This window comes from Solea senegalensis, linkage group LG16, assembly GCF_019176455.1.
Source record: "Solea senegalensis isolate Sse05_10M linkage group LG16, IFAPA_SoseM_1, whole genome shotgun sequence".
NCBI lineage: Eukaryota > Metazoa > Chordata > Actinopteri > Pleuronectiformes > Soleidae > Solea > Solea senegalensis.
The window spans coordinates 21,320,876-21,340,005 of NC_058036.1; the positions used below are offsets into that span (position 1 = coordinate 21,320,876).

Consider the following 19,130-nt stretch of genomic DNA (forward strand, 5'->3'; position numbering starts at 1 on the left):
TTGTGATTTGGTTTGCAAAGTTTTCTCTTTTTCTTGAAGTCAAGCTTTGATTAACTAGACAACACAATCAAAACATTAACGACTCTAAATTCTAAATCAATACAAATATGTGAAAATGTGAACGTATGAGTCTATTCACATTTATTTTTAATAGAACAATTCCAAAAAGAAGTAACGTGCAGCAGTCGTTTATTATTCAGTGATTGCATCGTTCCAAACTGTGATTTCAGTTTGAAAACGATTCGATTACTAAAAAAAGTGTGTGTGGAGATAAAAAAATGTTTTAACATAAAAAAGAAATTTAGATTTCTTTTTTTTTAGCTATGTTTAGAATCGTGTTGCGCTGAAGTGGTTTGTTTTTATTTTGTAGTTGCAATGCATGCATTAACAACTACAAATGTTTCCCTTGGTTTTGCATTTTATGAAGTGTCTTTTTACAAAACATTATAAACAACCTGACATTTCTCATGGGAAAATAAATGCAATTTCAACAATATTATGCCTAAAAAGACCATTTACACAGGTGCACTACAACCTACAGATCACAGGTATCTGGGACCGAGAAATATGGTATTTGACATTATGATTAGCTTCTAATTATACTGTGAAATTTTCACAAATTCATCCTCTGGTGGGCTAGATTGGACTCTCCGGTGGGCCATGTGTTTGACACCCCTGCCTCAAAGTTAAAAAAAATAAATAAATATCAATAATATCAATAATTATTGTATCAATAACAGTCAAGTACTGGCTTCTCTGAGTTAGTGGTGGTGGTGTCAAATTCAGCTTTAGGGCCCCATATGTCTTGGGCCGGACCTGGTATCTAATAATTCTAAGTTTAATAGACTGTAAATGCAGAAAATCAGAAAATACCATATTTCTTAATGGAAATGTGGTGTTTTTGTGCAGCAGATGTAGACTGTTGTATGACTGCAGACTGCCTCGTGTGTTTATATGTGTCTGAAATCCCCTCCTGGAGCCACAGATCTGTGTACTGTGTTATTCTGAGTGACACTTTTCTGGAAATCCCCCACCTCGCTGTAAGCTCCGCCCCCCCTCCCCCCCGCCCTCCCTCCGTCAGAAACTGCTGCTGCACAGCACGGTCCGCAGTCAAACGCACCCCGACACCGACAACACCACACGAACACAAACATGGACCTGCACCGGACAACTTTACTCAACCAAATGGATTACAACCGAGATTCTAAAGACGAGAAGGCGGCGCAGTCGACAGAGGAGCGGCTCGACAGCGGCCTGGACTCCCTGAAGGAGGAGGAGTACCAGGCTGTGGCGGACGAGATCCGCCAGCTCCACTTGAGCCTCGAGCCGCCGAATCACCAACATCCACCCGCTGCAGTCGAGGAGCAGCCGGAGTGGAAAACACAGACCACGGAGGACGGAGACACGTAAGTCTGCCTACAACATGTTCATTTCACGCGTGAGTTTGTCGGGAGTTTAGCCGCAGAGTCACTGGAGCAGGCCCAGCTCGGGTCTCGGAGGAAATTTGATTCCTTTTCCTGTGGGGAACGGGTTTGTGACTGAAGTCTTTACAACGCACAGGCCTGACTTTTAGTTTGGGCTCAACAACTTAAATGCTTTAAAACACAGAGGAGGTGTTGGGTTAGGTAATGGGTTTATGTTCGTCCATGGCCGCTGGTTCTGGACGTAAACAAAAGGCTTCATTATCAGGAGGGAATCTACTATGGCCGCGGGTCAGGTTGGGAAAGTCCCAGGCGCGCGGCCAAGGAATTCGACGGACACGCGCGCGCCTATGAAACGAGAAGAAGAGGAAAAAAAAAAGTAGAAAAAAGTCCTTAAATTACAGCAGTGGAGACAGAGAGTGAAACCCTACACGCACTGAGCTGCCTGTGCCTTATTGTTGCAGGAAAACTAAAGCCAGTGTCGATAAACGAGTCACTAAATCAGCTCATAAAAAATATAAGTTTGATAATAAAAATGATGCTTTAACTTGAACATTTGAGGTCTCTTTAAGCTGCTGTGCATGAAGCATTTCAAACTTTCATATTCACTCAGTAGCTTTTATCCAAGTGTGCAGCAAACAGACCAAAGCCTCTACTGTATGTTACACAACTGCAATCAGAGGCTGTGCATTCATCATTATCATCACTATCATCATTATTGTCATTGTTGTTAAATGAGTTTCCACTGGGTCAGAGTTGAACATTGTGACTCGGGGGAATGAACTCTTGGAAGCATGAAAACCGTGTTACTCTGATTTCAGCTCACGTGTAACGTGTGTTAAAGCCACAGCTCTGCAGTGGGTTTAAATGTGTATCTACATCACACAACAACCTATTCACACTGGTTTTCAGTCCGTCCCCCCACGTATTCCCACTAAATTATCTAAAGTCGTCAGTCTCAGTGGCAGCAGGATTATCTCTCGTCAGCAACACTTCCTGAAGGATCCTGAGGCATTTCCAGGCTAGATGAGATCTTTCTAACTTGAGTTTTACCCAGAAAAATCTCCAGTTTTTCATATAAAGGAGACAGTCTAAATATTATATAATATAATAATATAATCTAAATATTTCTGTCATGGTCATAGGTGTGTACAAGCTTGTTGTTTGTTTGTTTATTTATTTATTTGTTTACAAAATGTCAACGTGGTTACTGGTCTTTAACAGCTTTATTCTGTATCTCTACAGACTACTTCATCTGGCCGTCATCCATGAAGCCAAAGATTACATCAGATCTATGGTTGATGTGTCCAGGAACACAGACTTCCTGGACAGACAGAATGACCTGAGACAGGTATGTGAGGTCTCACCGTCACTGTCTTACCCCTCTGTCTTTTTTTGTGTCTTTATGTTTTTTTTTTTTACACAAAGAATTTATTTCGATTTTTCTCTCCCACTCCAGACTGCTCTCCACTTAGCGGTAATAACGAACCAGGCTGACGTGTGTCAGCACCTGCTGGCGTCCGGCTGCGACCCCACGATGGTGGACAACAGGGGGGACACGCCTCTTCACATCGCCTGTCGTCATGGCAACCTGCTGTGCTTCAGCGTCCTCACGCAGTACTCTCGCACTCAGCACCTACACACGGCGATGGCGGCATACAACTACGATGGTGAGTCGGTAGTATATGAACAGAAGTTTATATTATTAATATTAGATAAAGTTAAAACGGTTCCCCACTGTCTGCGTTATTAGGAGAGAACACAGGACTTTAGTAGGAACGCTTAGAGTGTTTTGTGGAGATGGTCATTTCTGCTTTAGAAAACAGACACGGTCTCGGCTGCTATTTACGACTGGCGGTGGACCAAAATATAATTTCAGCTGCCCATTATCCCTGAACACTATGATTAGACAGAAGGAAGTGTTTAAGCATGAGGAATACTCTTTCATAGCATCGCATGAGAAGGTATGAGCTTCTACTTTTAGACTTGTACACAGATGGGTCATAAAAAGCACATTTTTAGTGTAAAGTAAATGTGGAATTGTGTTGTTTTCTGAATTATAATTCACACACAGAGAAGTTCACGTGAGTTAAACTGATCTTGTGTTTTGTGTCGTTCAGGTCAGAACTGCCTCCATCTCGCCTCAGTTCATGGTTTCCTGTCACTGGTGGAGAACATGGTTGAGCTTGGAGCTGACATCAACTCAAAGGTACGTAACACACACACACTCATGAAGATACACGCTTAAAATCCACAGTTTAAGACCCAGTCAACACTTTTACCTTTACAACATTAACATCTTCTGTCCTCTCGTAGGAGCAGCATAATGGCCGCAGTGCACTGCACCTGGCTGTGGATCAGCAGAACCTCTCGCTGGTCCAACTGCTGCTGAAAAAGGGAGCGGACGCCAACCTCCTGACCTCGGGAGGCCACTCCCCCTACCACCTCACCTACGGCTACAGCAGCTTTGACATCAGGCAGGAGCTGTACTCGCGGACCAACCCTGCACTGAGGGATCTACCTGACAGTGAATCAGACGACAGCGAGGAAGAGGAGGACGACAAGTCTGACGAGGAGGTGCGTGGAGAGAATTGTGTCATTTAATAATGAATGAAAATCTCTTGCTTTCTGTGTGTGTGTGTAACCACTTCCTCTGTCCTCTGCGTGTGTGTCCACAGGTGGGTTATGATGACATTCACTGGAATGGACATTAGCAGGAAACGAGAGACGCGGGGGAAGTTACAGAGGAACGAGGCTGTGATGATGGCAGTGAAGGACTGAAGGAATGGCTCGGCTCGTCTGCTGCCCTCTGGAACGATGTCACGGCAGCCCGGTGGCGGCGTGGGTGACGCGGAGCGGGCGTTAAACCGCTGACAAAAAAAAAAGGACAGACGGGCAGCTGCAAAAGGGCAAAGATGGAGACCGGTGGCCAAAGAAACCCTGCGAGGACTGCAGGCTGCAGGAGAGCAAACGGCAAGGTGTGAACTGACACTTTAGCGCGTGACGGCTTTGCGACACGATGAGAGGATGGCTTGTGTTCTGCGAACATTGTTATCACAAACGACAGCAACCACACAGATGAACCGTGCAACAGCTCTGTTGTGTGATATTGTAAATGCTGTGTATACTGAGATGTATTTTTTATGGAATCTGTGAATCTGTACAGTTTGAGTAGGTTGTAAATGTCAGACAGCAAACAGCGCAGCAAACTCCAGTTAAATTAAAAGACGCATATTTAACAGATACGGCCTTGTGTGTGATTAAACGGGAAATGTTCAAAATTGAAGGTTGGTCATTTAAATATAGTTGGTAAATAATGTTGTACACATGACCTCCATCACATGACGTCACAGATGATTTCAACAAACCTGATCTATTGAAGCCAAACATTTAAGCCCAGGTTAAAATGTTTATATTTGTATACGAACATTTCTTTAAACTATCCAAAATGTCCAGTTGAGTTTCTGGAAATTTACTGGGAATTTTCCACCCCTTCTGTAACTGTATTTAAACAGGACAGACGTTGGTCTCTGCTGGTGTTGTCTGTTCTTGTGAACGCCTCCATCAACACTGATGTCTGTCAGATAAGTTCATGTCATGCAGGAAAGGCCTGACAGCGTGACAGCTTGCATCTTCTGAATGAGGAACTGGTCTGCAACACAGTTCTTCCTGCTGTGTGTGTGTGTGTGTGCATAGAGATAAGGCTTTGGGGAAATTTTGTGAGTGTGTGCTGAATGGGGATTGGTCACTCACGTCGTCTGGAAGTTTTATTTTTAGAGGGTGGGGCTAATATAGGAAGGAACGGGAAATTCTCAGCAGAACACTCAGCTGTTTGCGACATTCCTGCTTCCTTGTTCTTCCAAAGAAGGGAATTTCTGTTCTGTGGTCCAGGAAGCTTCAGTCAAACTCGGGGAGGAAGAAAGTTTTACTTGAACTGGAGTTCAATAATTTACCAAATGTCATGAAGACACTTGAGCGATTCTGCTGTCACAATGTAGATTTATGATTAAAAATTAACCAGGGCAATGCTCATGTTTGCTCTATAAATATCAGTAACCACTTTATTAGGTATACTTTTAATGTAGTCCAGTATGATAAAGTTCCTTGTGTTGTTGTAATGACCTGCAGTATTATAAAAGAGAGGCTTAATTATTTACTTAGTGCACATTTGCATCTGTTCCAAAACTGCTTTACTTGTTAAGCATCACCACACTTGATGCTTGACTTTGAATATGAAAGTGTAAATTAATACGAGGCCACTGTTGTGACTGTGCTGCCCTCTAACGTGAAAAAACAAAAGCAAAAGTGACACTGGTTTGGTGGAAATAACACAACTACACCAGCTGCTTAGGGCCCCATAAAGGCTTGAGCCGACCCTGCCTGTTGTTTAATGTGTGAGCAGATCAGATGAGTGTTGAATGCTGCAGCAGATCACAGTGAAACTAACCCACAAAAAGAGAAAAGCCAAACAAAAGTGTTGAATAAAAACATTGTGTTTAATAGAAGTGTAGTAGTGTACAGCGTTGGCAGCAGAGGAGAGGAGGATCGAGACACAAGGGGACGCAAAACTTTTTTTTTTTATAATTCGTCATTGTAGGTTGATATTGACCTGAGCAGATCACAGCTGACCGATCCCTGGGTTATTACAAAGTATAGAGTAGAACACAGTGGTGAGGAGAGACGTTGAGGTAGATGAATAAAAATTTAAGGGGATTCAGAAAAGAGGAGTAGTGGCAGCCCTGAGTAAAGAGGGTTAGATTAGAAAGCACCATTTCAGACACAGTGACTCAGGTGTTGTTGGAGTCCATACGTGAGAGGAGCTGTCCACACCTCAATCATCCTGGTGGTTTGTGTCACACTTAGCTGAGGAGGATCAAGCAAGGACACCGTGGTCAGAGGCTGATGCGTCGTATATGGTGGACTGATGTGAATGTCCAGCGTCTTCTCAGGTTCTGTGATGTTTGGCAGTCAGAAGCAGAAGCAATGTCTCAGTGTGGATGAAAGGAAACTGTAGGAGGGGCTGGATATGCGGTTATTACTGTGTCTTTTCAGGTCCTGGTTGTGACCACAGAGCAGCTGGGTAATGTATTCTACCCACCTGCTATTAAATAACCACATTGTTCTGTATTGTACTTGGTTGTGCTGTACATCCTCAGTGAAGGAGGTGGAGTTATTTTTGTTTTAATATTCATCATCCATTTCAGAGTGCAACGCGATGACGACTGCAAAATGGCTGCCAACTTTCCTCAATCTCTCTCAGACAGAGACATGAGGTGAGTATCAATCTCAGACTCTGACAGAATCCTGGAACACAAACACAGCAGTTAACGCTCAGATCGTTTTGTTCTGCCAGAGTCTCACACACACACACTCACACACACACACACACACACACACACACACACACCGTAACCACTAAACTTAACCATAACCAAACAACAATTCAAATTTTAGCTCTAAACATTCTTCAGAAATGATGCTCTGTCTCATTAGGACCAGGTTTTGGTCTCCATGAGTACTCGAATAAAAGTACACACACAAAACAAAAGGGAATTTCCATTACACCATTTTGTCTACTTTCTTCTGTGATTTTACAGATAACTGATGCATTCTGGACACAGTTTAAAAACATTTTTCAGCGCAAATGCAATCATGAAAGACTTGAAAAAAGGTAAGAGCACATTTTGGTAAGCGAGAGAGATTGATTTCCTTCTGGGGAATTCATCCAGGAAATTTGGATGAATTTCAAAGAATAAAGCAAACACCTACTTTACTTTCTCTGTAATACCCACACTGGAGCCTCTGGCCATGAAAAACAGATTTGTTCTACCTGTGGACAGGATCATATTCCTCTCTAATGGCTTGTGGGATAGTTTCTGTACCTCTGTCTTTACACTTACTTGAATGTAGGTTCCTGTGTGGTGACTACTCCCACCTCCAGCTCTGAGGGCTTGAAGTCAATAGACAGCACCGTCGACAAACATGAGATAGCCGTCTGTTTGGAGAGAAATGAGGGCGGAGAGGCAAAACGGCAACATGAGGAGAAGTGACACAAATAAAAAAAGAAAAGAAATGGGTGTAGAGCTCATCCTGTAAATTAATATAGAAATACATAGTTATTAATGGAGTCAGCGAGTTAAATATGAGCGAATAAAAGCTCTGACAACATTAGTGCATGACTCAGGGTGCATTTTATTGCCTGTACTCAACCTAAGCCTGGTGGAGATAAAGAAAGCTGTTGTAAGTTTGTGTTACCCTGCACCCAAATCATTGCATTACTTGTTTTCCCTGATTGCAGACACATGTGCAATGTTAATCACCTCATAGATATGAAATAAAACTCTAATATATGGTTTCTTCTCGGGCTAGATTAGCCAGCGTAATCCTACCTTAATCCAATTTTAAATATTTGTTAAAACCTGGCCCAACCCATTGGATCAGGTATCCAAACCCTACAGCACATCACTGTTAGTGAAAGTATGTTTCTGTGTCACACACCTCTATAGTCTGCTCATAAGTCCAGTCCAGCTTCTTCTTGCTTTTCTTCTCCAGGAAGCTCGTGGCCTCTGTCTGTTTGACTCCAGCCGCTGTGGCCTTAAAGCCGCAGTAGTAGCCTGCTGGATCACATTTATACAGCTGTGGACCCAACTCTTCATCCAGTCCAATCACCATCATACCTGAAGGATGGTAATTAAACATTATTGAAACATATACAGTAATTATGGACATGAATAAACACACACAAACGCTACTCACAGCATCCTAATGGTCTCATCTCAGCATTCTGTGTGTAAACTTGGCAAATGTCAGCCATACGTTTACACAACATGTCCACGGGGATCTCATAGCCATACTTGTACTTCCAGTTAGCTGCTTCATACCGGGCCCTCTGTATCTGAGACCTGCTGTCAGCTGAACAAAAGATTAACCAATACCTGTGTGGACTTTACACAATTACGCTCAAGGATTTAATTATCTACATGAAAGAATATAATGAACATCTTTAAAAATAATATTGATATTAATAACCGATTTCAAAAGTGATTTTTCTTTTGTAATTCAAAACTGTAACTGTAAATATCCTCGATCAAACAGATGTATTCCATGCTCCAAGTAAGACATTGGTCTTACAGACCACACGGGGCACATCTTATTTAAAGTCCTGTTGACAGAAGCTCTTAATGCTCAGTGAGTGTGGGGTATTCCCCTGTCAGCTGGACGAGGCTTAGCTCACCAGTCATGCCGGTCATAACGCAGCCAATGTTCTCTGTGATTCTGAACAGATGTGTGACGGTCGAGGCATCCAGCAGCTTGTCCTGTGAGAGAAATGAGATACAGACATCACTAAAAGAACAATGTACACCAGTTATACAAGGAGCATAATGACAGACTGTGAATCTGATCTCAGAAAAATGAACATTTGATTTGATTTGTTTATAGTGTGTCCATGTGCTGTATACTGACAGGAACTTTCTTCTGTGTGACAACAACAACACAGTCCTTCCCCCTGATCGCTACAGAGGTCAGTCCGCCCTGGTTGATGGCTTTGAAGGCATATTCTGGAAAGGCGAGATAGGTAGTTATATAGGGCTAGGATGAAGGCTGCAATGATTAGTCGATTATTGATCTATTTTAAAAATCGATGAATCAATTTCAATTTACAATCAATGTTTTTTGAATAACTGAAACAAGTTATTTGCTCCAGGTCTGAGGCTGTTAAATATGCAGCACTATATTAATATATAAAGTCAAATATGCTTATGCTACTAAACTAAGAGCGACATGTGTCACCAAAATCATTTTTAGTGGAATAACAACATTAATATGAACTGTGGCAGATAACTTGAAAACTGCAATTACAGGAGAACATTTTTTTTTTACTGAATTTAATTATCGCTAGTGTTAATGTGACTATAGTAGGCTACAACGAAATACCAAATAGTTATTTGTCTTATATGACAATAAACTACGAATGAGTAAGCTAAAAACTGCTAGCTAGTTGCTAGCTGATGACAGAGCATTTCTTTCATCACTGACCGACTTGATAGAGTCTTCCCTCCGGGGAGAAGATGGTGATATGTCGGTCAAAGCCTGCACTTGAGCCCCGAGACATGATGATGATGATGACGGTGACAAATAACAGGTATTATTAATATTGGACAGAAAGTGAAACTACACTGGGCAACACTAAAAGCAAAACATGGCTACTCCGGATGTGATCTGGGTTAGTATGTGTTTTCACTTCCGGGTCAACTTCGAAGCACAGCGTTTTTTAGTTTTGTGTGAATGAAAGTCAAAAAAGTGTCAAAGACAGCAGTCAAATGTGTTTATATGTGTTATTTATTTATCGGTCATATTTACACAAAATAATTGTTAATTGACTTTACTTGACATATTATATTGGACTTTAGCTAGAATTGTTTTGTTGTTACCCCTCACAACAAGTCTCCCTTTTCCCTTTTTATTTTCCTCTGCCATGTAAAATATCATAAATGTTATTACACCAATGTTTTTTTTTCTTCACTTGAGCGGCCCCCTACTGAGCAAACTAGACACCCAAGTCATTTGAGTTGGAAACCCCTGATTTAGGGGTTTCACATAATAGCTGCCCATAAAAGTTATTTATGGTCTGATCCCTTTTCTACGAGCAAAACAGAACACGAACATGCAGAGTAGTATATATTTTATTTAGAGGTCCACCGTTACATTCAAACCATATCGTTCACAGACACCAAAATGCTGTGCTGTGAAATCACTGTGTGCTGTTGGAGCCTCGGATGAGGCAAAGCCATTGCTGTGGCACTTCGTAGGTGGTCCTGTCCTCTGTGTTATCATAGGGAATGTGCCACGAGTCTCCTGAAGTCTGGACAATGGTGTCATAGCTGGGAACACTCTATACAAACACACACAGTTAGTTGCTTAGCTTTTTTTTCCTCTGTGCCTCTGTATCATAACAATCCCTCCTCCTCCTGTTCCTCCTCTTCCTCACCTGAAATCGGACCATCCTTCCTGCTGCAACCTGTCCATCCACCACCAGCTGGTGTCCTCTCTGCCACTTGAAGAAGAGCCGTCTCGTGGCTCCGTCGGGCAGACAGGCTTTGTGGTCCCTCATCAGGTCCCTACTCACGAACCGACAGTGATTCCCAGACTGCAAAGTGGCGTACAGCAAGAAGGGGTCATCCTCTGAACTGACAGACACAGAAAAAAGTCAGGTAAACTGATTATAAATTGTACTCAGTATGTGGCATACCCTGCTCTTATGTCTTTATTCCACAATATTCTGTTATTTTCAGGTACCTACATGTTGTCAGTGAAGAAGCAATGGGCTTTTAGTTGGATAAGATTCATGTTGTGCCTCTCCCAGGATTTTGAGGGCCGCAGCATGTGTTTCCTCCCCAGCACGAGCACGGTCAGACCCTGACGTTCCAGCTCTGACACCACTGCCAACAACTGAAACACAAACACAGGAGGACACAGGTATGCAGTATATTGATTGACACAAATGTTGTCTTAATGAAACTTGGAGCTGATTTCGTATTTAATACCTCCAATGTCTCTCATAAACACATGTAAAGGTCCAGTGTGTAAAATGTAGGTGAATTTATCTTCACTTGGCAGATAAAGAAGTGCTTCACTCACATTGCTGTTTTTTCATGACACCAGTGCAGCTCTGTAGAGGCCACCATGTTTTTTACAATAGACAAACTAAACATCTTTAATGTTAACTGAAGTCTACATAGGTTCTCTGAACATGCAACTTCCCCTGTAAATGTTGCTTCATTTTACACACTGTGCCTTTTTCCTGCCTGTGGTCCTGGTGTATTTAAGCTTATTTATTTAGCTTTTACACAATAGACTAGATGAGCAGACTCATACGTATGGACTTTCCTGTGTCTTGCAGCTGCAAAGAGTGTCAGAGAAACATCGGACTAATTTTGGACGGAGACTCACATATTCAACACACACACAGACACAGACTCTGACAGACATGTGGGCAGCCAGACTAGTGGGCTAGGTGTCATTAAAATCAGCGACTGGACTTTTATGGAGGCATCGCCTACATACACCTGTCATTTTCACACAAACATACACACACACACTGCAGGTTGACTCATTACGCAACCAACAGAAAAGCCCCAGAGTCGCACAGAGATATATGCTCTGTGGGAAGAGAGCACTACAATCTTGACTGTAAAACTGCTGATTGTTGTGTGTGTGTGTGCGTGTCTGTGCTCTCACCGTCGCTGACTGCTTGCTCTTGTCCTTGTTGGCGTTCGCTACATTCAGTCCGTCCACGACCACATCAAAAGACGGTCTCCTCTTCACAAACTCTTTGAAATGCTCCAGCTCCTGGAAGAGAGAGATACTTAGAGACTTTAGACAGAGATGAAGTGAATCTGAATATGTGACCCTGAGAAAGATAGAAAAGTATAAAAGCAGCGTATACCAGTTCTTACACCGTGGCATTAATGCAATTTGTCCTGACCTCTTGAGAATGATTTTTGAGATATTTACCAGCAAATACAACAAACACCTGATGCCGAGGGTCAGTGTTTTTCTTATGTATTTCGTAGGATTTTAGGAAAAGTCATTCGATCACTGTGGTTCTTAAAAGATGAAAGTCTGTAACAAATTTCATTTCTGAGATATTTTGTTCTGGACCAAATGTCCAATGTTAATGGAATGGTGGAAACATTTATTTATAAACCTTAGAACAATTTGTTGCAGTGCACTTTTTTTGGTGTGGGGGGGGCAGGGTCTACTTTGGCTTTCCAGTGAGGAGCTAAAACTTTCTTCTTCTTTACAGAATGTGTTCTTTATGTCCATGAGCTCAGGGAGAACATGATTTCAAACGCACTTTAATGCATTACTCTGATGTCTACATGTGGATAATGAAAGGCTTGCTCAGTCTCCCGCCTTTAAAAGGTGACAGGATAATTGAAAATGTATAGAAAAAGTCTCCAGAACTTCCTTAAAACAACATCAGGGGTTGGTTCCTTCTTGTGGTCGGGGAGCGTAACTAAACTCCAGCTGTGAGCTCACCGGCCTGATTGTTGGCTTTTCCCTGACTGATCAAAAGCCTCTCAGTAATAAATCTACCTGACTTTTTGGTTTCAGTGCTCAGAGGGCAGATTGCCAGCTGGCAGCACGACGGACTACAACATCATTTGTTATGAGAGTTCACTGGCTGTGGATTGGAACGGTAACTTTTCTTTTCCTCGTGTCACAACCGTTCATTTAGATTGAATTCCTCCATAGCAGAATATTAGGTGGCCTGCTCTCAGCATCTTTATTGTATGTATCACATTTGATTGCGATTTATTTGCACAGCCCAGCACTCACACTAACTCTCTCTGAACTGTGGAATATCTGCAGGTATTCAGTCTGGTGTTATGTTCATTTTAGTATTAACTAGCCTCAGACCCTTTTTATTCTTCTAACCCACCTGAGAGTTCCCACTTGAGTCATATGCACCATACTGTGTTACAGCTTCGTTCTAATGATGAGCTGAGATGATTACGATGTGTGAAGTTGCCAGACTGCCGGCCACTGATTGGTCAGGGTGCCGTCACAGGAAGAGATGTCCGACACAAGAATCAAAGCCGAACGATGCCGAACTGTAGATCAGTTAAAAAGACTTAACAATCCTAAAAACGTTAATCTCCAACAATGACCAGGGAAATGTCTAAAATCTACTGTACTGAACAAATAGTTGAACAAACAACTGCAGTTTCATGCAGACGTGCAGTGATGACTCCGCCCATGTTGAGTTGGTACTTTTTTGTAGTGAAAACCAACCTAAACCGTGCCGTGCTGTGCCGAGGCGAGCTGGGAGCATAGTGGAAAAGGCCATAAGTGTGAAGGCTCTACCTCCTTTTGAACCGCTTTGTTCTATAACAGGAACACGCAGCACTCAAACCACGAGGGGAACACTGTTTGTAATTTCACTTTTAGAGAGCAGCAGTATGGAAATAGGCCGGCGTGAATTCCCCTGGACTTGAAACTTGACTGTGCATACACTATCACTATGAAAATGTGACTGCAAAAATATGCAATATTCCTCCTTCCATCAAAATGTGATCTAAAGAGAATGTCAGCAAATGCCCCATTGATGCAACGCCGTCTATTTTCGGTTGATTTAATTTACCAAACAAACTCAGAATAGTACGGCACAACAATTAATTGCGTGACAACAATGTGCAGCTGCAGGCTTTGATTTGACGCGTGTAGTTTGAGTAGGAGAAAAAAAGGAATCAGAGAATAACAGTGATGGTGAGAGACGGAAAAGTGCAGATGAACTAAAACAAAAGAAAAAAGAGAGAAACAACATTTAATTGGCAAAGAAAAATTATGAGAGAAAGAAAGGGAGGAGGAGAAAGACAGCAGAAAGTCCAGTGTAATTATACAGGGACTTTCCAGAGCTGATACATGAAACCAGCTCATTGTGTGCACACACACACACACCATACAGACACAGACACAGACACACACATACACTCACTCTCTCTCTCTCGCTCTCTCTCTCTCACACACACACACATACATACACACAAGCTCATATTACTACTTAAGAACCATTATTTCTCAAACTCAAAGCATGATACTTCTCTAAAAACATTTACCCCTGACTTGAATAATGTACAAATTAAACCAGAATATAAATCAGATGCTAAACTCTCTGTTATTATACTTATTCTATCACTTTAAAACAACAAAAACAGAATCTTTAAAAACAAACCGGCTGAATGTGACTAAAGCCGTGCGTGTAAATATCTATTACCTTAAATAGTCAGCAGCGTGTTTTTATATAAACCTGTAATTAGTTTTAATCTACAAGTGATTTTAAAGCACTTATACAGAGGGATTAACTCTGCACATACAGTACTGTGTGTCTCTGCAGCAGCAGCCTCAATAAACCAGATTATGTATTATTATTATTTATAGTAGCAAAGCAAAGTAGAGATCAAGTAATCTGTTAAAAAATATTGATCAGTGTTTTCTTTTATCCACATTATTCAGTGTTAGTGTTTTCTATGTTTAATGGCCCAAAGAATCAAGTAAATATTAAAAGGTTGATGATGAGGTACAAGTGTAATATAAATCTCTTAGTTCGATAAATAACTTCCACTTCATAAAGTAAATTGTGCAGCTGCAAGTTGTGTCTACGCTGCTCAAACTCCCAATATACATTTTTATAAAACTCTCGAGCAAACAAACGCTTCACGCTTTCCTGCTCGTCGTCATCAGCACAGCAAACACACACACGACATTTCTCTCTGTTGTCTGCTCTGTTCTGTTTGTCCTTGAACCAAATTACCACCAATTTAGAATAAACGAAGCCGAATTAGACGGCGTGCGTGCGTGTGTGTCTCTGCTCCTGCAGGAGGTTGCAGTGCAGTGGTCCAGGTTCACATGGTGCTCCACATGCTGCTGGAAATCCCCTCTATTTAACAAACTATTACACAGTAACACAAGCAAACTTCCTCTGCTTATTACTGATCTTATCGTGTTTCTTTATTTAACTATTTCAGGTGAAAGACGTGATATTTTTAGTGATGACTGCTTTTCCTTTGGTCACCAAATAGGAACGCGTCTTAATAAAGATGCAGTAGTGTATGTGTGTGTGTGTGTGTGTGCTACCCTGTTAAAACCCTACTATCAAAGCCTTACCTGTGATCAAACAGGCAGTGTGACTCCTATAAAACCTTAAATACACTTAAATACACAGCACACACCATGTTTGCCTCCTGTAATGTTTGTTTAAGAAAGTTTAATTTTAAGTAATAGTTTAACATTTTGGGGAAATTCCCTTATTTACTTTCTCGCAGAGAGTTAGATGAGAACCTAAAAAACATCATTTTATAACACTGTGGACAGAGTGAAATGTGCCTGGTTCTGCTCACCAAGTTAAGTTACCATGTTCAATTATTGCTGCCCTGAGCCTAAATGTTCACATTCAGGCTTATTCCAAAACACACACACACACACACAAACACTCACATCGACTTCCTTTTATTTGGACAGCCTAAACAAAGCATATCCCTAACTTTAACCATAACCAATAAATGCCTAACGTTAAGCACTTCACAAATTGCTCAGAATGGACTGTTCATCCTCATTAGGACCAGAAAACGTCCTAAAGGTAAATAAAGATATGATAAAGATAATGTCCTTTACATTGTCACAGCAGCAAAGACAGTAAAGATAATAAATAATGAACGTGCATTTCCACATTATGTGAAGGTAGAGTGCAGAAAGACAGGTAACACATACAAGAACACACACTTCCACACTCTCTCTTATGTGTTGAGCTGTAAAAATCTAAATTATGAGTGTAAACTGTAGCCTTATGTGCAGAAGACTGGGCGACATAATCACGTGTCATGGATTATCACTAAATGTCAAAGTATTTTCAGAGGGAAATCAGTCAGTACAATCTTTAAAAGTGCATTAAAATAGATCAGTTCATAGGCTATTTTCATCTCACTCATCTGAAATACTGAAAGACTGATGCTTCAGCTAATTCACTACATGATAACCAACGGCGCCATCTGGGGACCAGTTACACAGACGTTACTGAACATTTGCTACTTAATATTGATTAAATATTGACTGTATCAATTTAAAATGAATAAACTGTATGAGAGTAGATTATGCTTACTTATAATGACACTAAGTAAAACTGCTCAAACACGTTTTAATCAGTATAAATACTGGGGATGAGCCGATATGATACTCAGTATTGGTATCAGTCTGATACAAAAAATGTAAAATCAGATGTTGTTGGTTGTTTATTTCTTCTTTATGGGACAATAATGAAGAACTATTTCCTTGAAATACCTTGGAATGTATCAAGCACAAATTGTTTTGTTAAAAGCTTTACAGTTTGACTGATATCATATCAGCAGATACTCAAGTTTGTGATATCAGTATGGTTATCGGACTCAAAAAGTCCCTAATTAATACCATGTCTTCAATCTGGAGAGGACAGGCGGACTGTAGTGTGTGTGTGTGTGTGTGTGTGTGTGTTTACCTCTGGTGTAGTCTTGTTAAAAACATCTCGTCCCTGAATGATGTCCGTCATCACTCTGTCTTTGATTTCTTGGTATTCATCAGCGGTGAGCTGAATGGACTCCAACTCCGACCCGCAACACCTACACAGACCCCTACACACACACACACACACACAATACATATATACATGTATCTGTATATAACTTAATGTGCTCTGAAGATTTAATGTTGAGGTGAGAAGTGACATAATTACTTCGGGGTGGCACTGGTCCAGTTTCCTGTCCATTTCTGTCCTGGGAGACTGAAGACAGGGAGGACGGAAGAAAGACAGAACAGTGATAAAAAGAGAGAAAAGAGAACCATACAAAAGGCAATATCACCTAAAATGTAAGAAGCAAACAAGCTGCAATGTCTTACATTTTTGTAGTCACTATATTTTTGCTTCTTTGCTCCCTCTACCACAGTAAACTGCATTAACTTGTGTATACAATATTGTTTTCAACTTTCAATGCATTTAAAAAAAAAAAAAGATGATTTATCACCTCATGGGTCGTGTTTGTTTTAAAGGTTTTTTAGGCGACATCGTGTACATTATGCCAAAATATATCTTATTGTGATGTGCATCCACTCTCAGATTCCCACCTCTTAACCCACTGCCACCGACCCCGCCCATCGTACCTCTCAAACCAGGACTTGATGCTGCTGACGAGGTTGTACTGCGGGTAGATCTGGTTGTTCCTCATGCCGCTCAGAATCCCCCGCAGCCTCTCCTCATATTCAGAGTGAGAGATGTTGTCTGCTTCCACCTCTGTAGTCCTCTTCACTCCTTTAAACAGAGTCTCCCAGGTATCCTGTTGTGGACTCAGTCCATTTTCAATTAATTCATCATAAAGAGCCCAGGCAGTCATCATGTCGCCGTGTAACATGGCTGCTGCAATGACATCGCCATAGTTGCGTGGCGATGGGGTGACGACCTGTTGGGTGTGACATAAGGTTAACGACAGACTCTTTGGTTTAACGTGCTTTATAAACGAGTTCCTCACCTTCATCTCATGCAGGATGTTGACAGCCTCTCTCCACCTCGCTGTGCGGCTGAAGGACTTGATGAAGAGGCTCGACGCTCCTGTGTCCAGTGTAGAGAAACGACCTCGCATGATTCCATAGACATCAAACACCTCAGCATCATGACCGCCATGCACACACAGCGTGAGGTACCGTAATAACAGCTCATAGGACAGAGTTCCCGTTTCCACGGCAACAAATGTCAGCAGAGACCTGTGGCAGAGGATTTACAACAGAGCTCTTCATTTACAACATGATTAACTTCTGCAAAGGTCTCAGTTACTGTAATACAAAAAAATAATCACAGACACAAAAAACATCTCTGTCTCACTTGGCAATCCCCAGCTCTGATCCAGAGGAAAACAGTGCACAAATCATCTTGATGTCAAAGCGTGGCAGATTTCCCACAGACTCCTTCAGCTTCCTCCACTCGGCGATGGTAAGTGGTCGATCAGGAGGCTGCAGCTTTCCTATGAAACATTCATTTATTTTGATCAATTCCTGTAGATGTAGGTGTCAATTGTTAAACTATTATGATTTTCATTACCTGCTCGTCTAGTTGCTTTCATGTCAAGCTCCTTCTCAGGCTCCTGTTCATCCTCAGCAGCCAGAGCTGTTTTCTTCTTCAACATCTCTGCTGTCCTTTTCGCTGTCCCAGCAGAAAACACAGATTTGGGGAGGGACTGTTTCCGTTTCCCAGTGAAGCCATTATCTCCTCTATCCAGTGAGTCTTCCCATAATGTCCCCTGTCTTTGTCTGGTGATGTTATATTTCATTCCTCTGTGTCCATCCCTGTTTTGTCCGGCAGTATTTTGTCTGCCCCCTGAGTTGGAGTTTGAGTCTCTGGAGCTCAGAAAGCGTGACGTGGGAAGAAGCTGCGATGACTTTAACTCATTCAGAAAAGATTGTCGGGGTCTCAAGCATATTAGGACTTTAGATAAGAAGTTGAGACCCATGTTTTATAGTTTAACTAACTTCTAATCAGAACTTTAATATTTTATTCTTCACGTTATCCTACATCTCACCTACTAACTACAGGATCCCAAACAACTCACCATAAGACTGCGTATACTATAAGTTACATGACTCTATAAATTGCAAATGAGACTAACCAGATAACCTTGTTGTTTTGTTTCGAAAGTCCAACAGTCACGCAAATAACATCATATTATTTGGCTCTATAGACATTAATATATATTTAGAGCGGACTCACTTTTATTATCGATGTCCAAACTGAACAATTAACCCGGCTTCGTTCTTTCTACAGTAGCTTTTTGTCACACACACAATCATATGCATGATTTTAGTCGCACACGTCAACGTCATCAAAGATCGACAGCTCCGTTTGTGAGAGACCGGAAATACAACTTTGTTCCAAGAAAAAAAAGTATCGAAATCAATTTCTCGAAATCTGCTTTAATACGGAAGAAATTTTCATTTCAACATTTCGATTTTATATAAACAGTGCACATATAGCTTCGGTCTTCAATGGACATAATGAGCTTCATTTACGATACTTTTACTTATGATGTGTGAAGTTTTCTTCCCTCTCTTTCTGCATTTGTAGACTGCAAACGTTTCTTCACAGCTTGATTGATGGGTCGATTGACAACGCCATCGCTGATCATGTAT

The 19,130-nt window shown here is 41.4% G+C and overlaps 3 protein-coding genes across 4 annotated transcripts; 1 reads left to right on the forward strand and 2 right to left on the reverse strand.

Annotated features, from left to right (window-relative positions):
- Positions 1-1,073: 1,073 nt before the first annotated feature.
- Positions 1,074-4,664, forward strand: nfkbiab (nuclear factor of kappa light polypeptide gene enhancer in B-cells inhibitor, alpha b). The gene is made up of 6 exons (XM_044047672.1): positions 1,074-1,406; positions 2,667-2,772; positions 2,881-3,091; positions 3,542-3,630; positions 3,738-3,998; positions 4,100-4,664. Exons 1-6 carry the CDS (start codon positions 1,153-1,155, stop codon positions 4,133-4,135), a joined length of 957 nt encoding a protein of 318 aa, XP_043903607.1. The 5' UTR covers positions 1,074-1,152; the 3' UTR covers positions 4,136-4,664.
- Positions 4,665-5,898: 1,234 nt separating this feature from the next.
- On the reverse strand, positions 5,899-9,661 carry psma6a (proteasome 20S subunit alpha 6a). Its single transcript, XM_044047671.1, has 7 exons — positions 9,459-9,661; positions 8,886-8,980; positions 8,656-8,737; positions 8,178-8,333; positions 7,920-8,098; positions 7,322-7,416; positions 5,899-6,725 (listed from the first exon to the last, which is right to left on the reverse strand). Exons 1-7 carry the CDS (start codon positions 9,532-9,534, stop codon positions 6,668-6,670), a joined length of 741 nt encoding a protein of 246 aa, XP_043903606.1. The 5' UTR covers positions 9,535-9,661; the 3' UTR covers positions 5,899-6,667.
- A 426-nt stretch (positions 9,662-10,087) lies between these two features.
- On the reverse strand, positions 10,088-18,844 carry LOC122783393 (protein only RNase P catalytic subunit). Of its 2 annotated transcripts, XM_044048161.1 has the most exons (10): positions 18,046-18,844; positions 17,830-17,968; positions 17,480-17,711; positions 17,115-17,410; positions 16,690-16,737; positions 16,456-16,588; positions 11,661-11,771; positions 10,723-10,871; positions 10,411-10,609; positions 10,088-10,314 (listed from the first exon to the last, which is right to left on the reverse strand). In XM_044048161.1, the coding sequence occupies exons 1-10, from the start codon at positions 18,452-18,454 to the stop codon at positions 10,174-10,176; spliced, it is 1,857 nt and encodes a 618-aa protein (XP_043904096.1). In that variant the 5' UTR covers positions 18,455-18,844; the 3' UTR covers positions 10,088-10,173. The 2 variants fall into 2 exon arrangements, with proteins under 2 accessions (XP_043904096.1, XP_043904097.1); XM_044048162.1 differs by lacking the exon at positions 10,088-10,314 and having other exon boundaries at positions 10,471-10,569.
- Between the last annotated feature and the right edge of the window lie 286 nt (positions 18,845-19,130).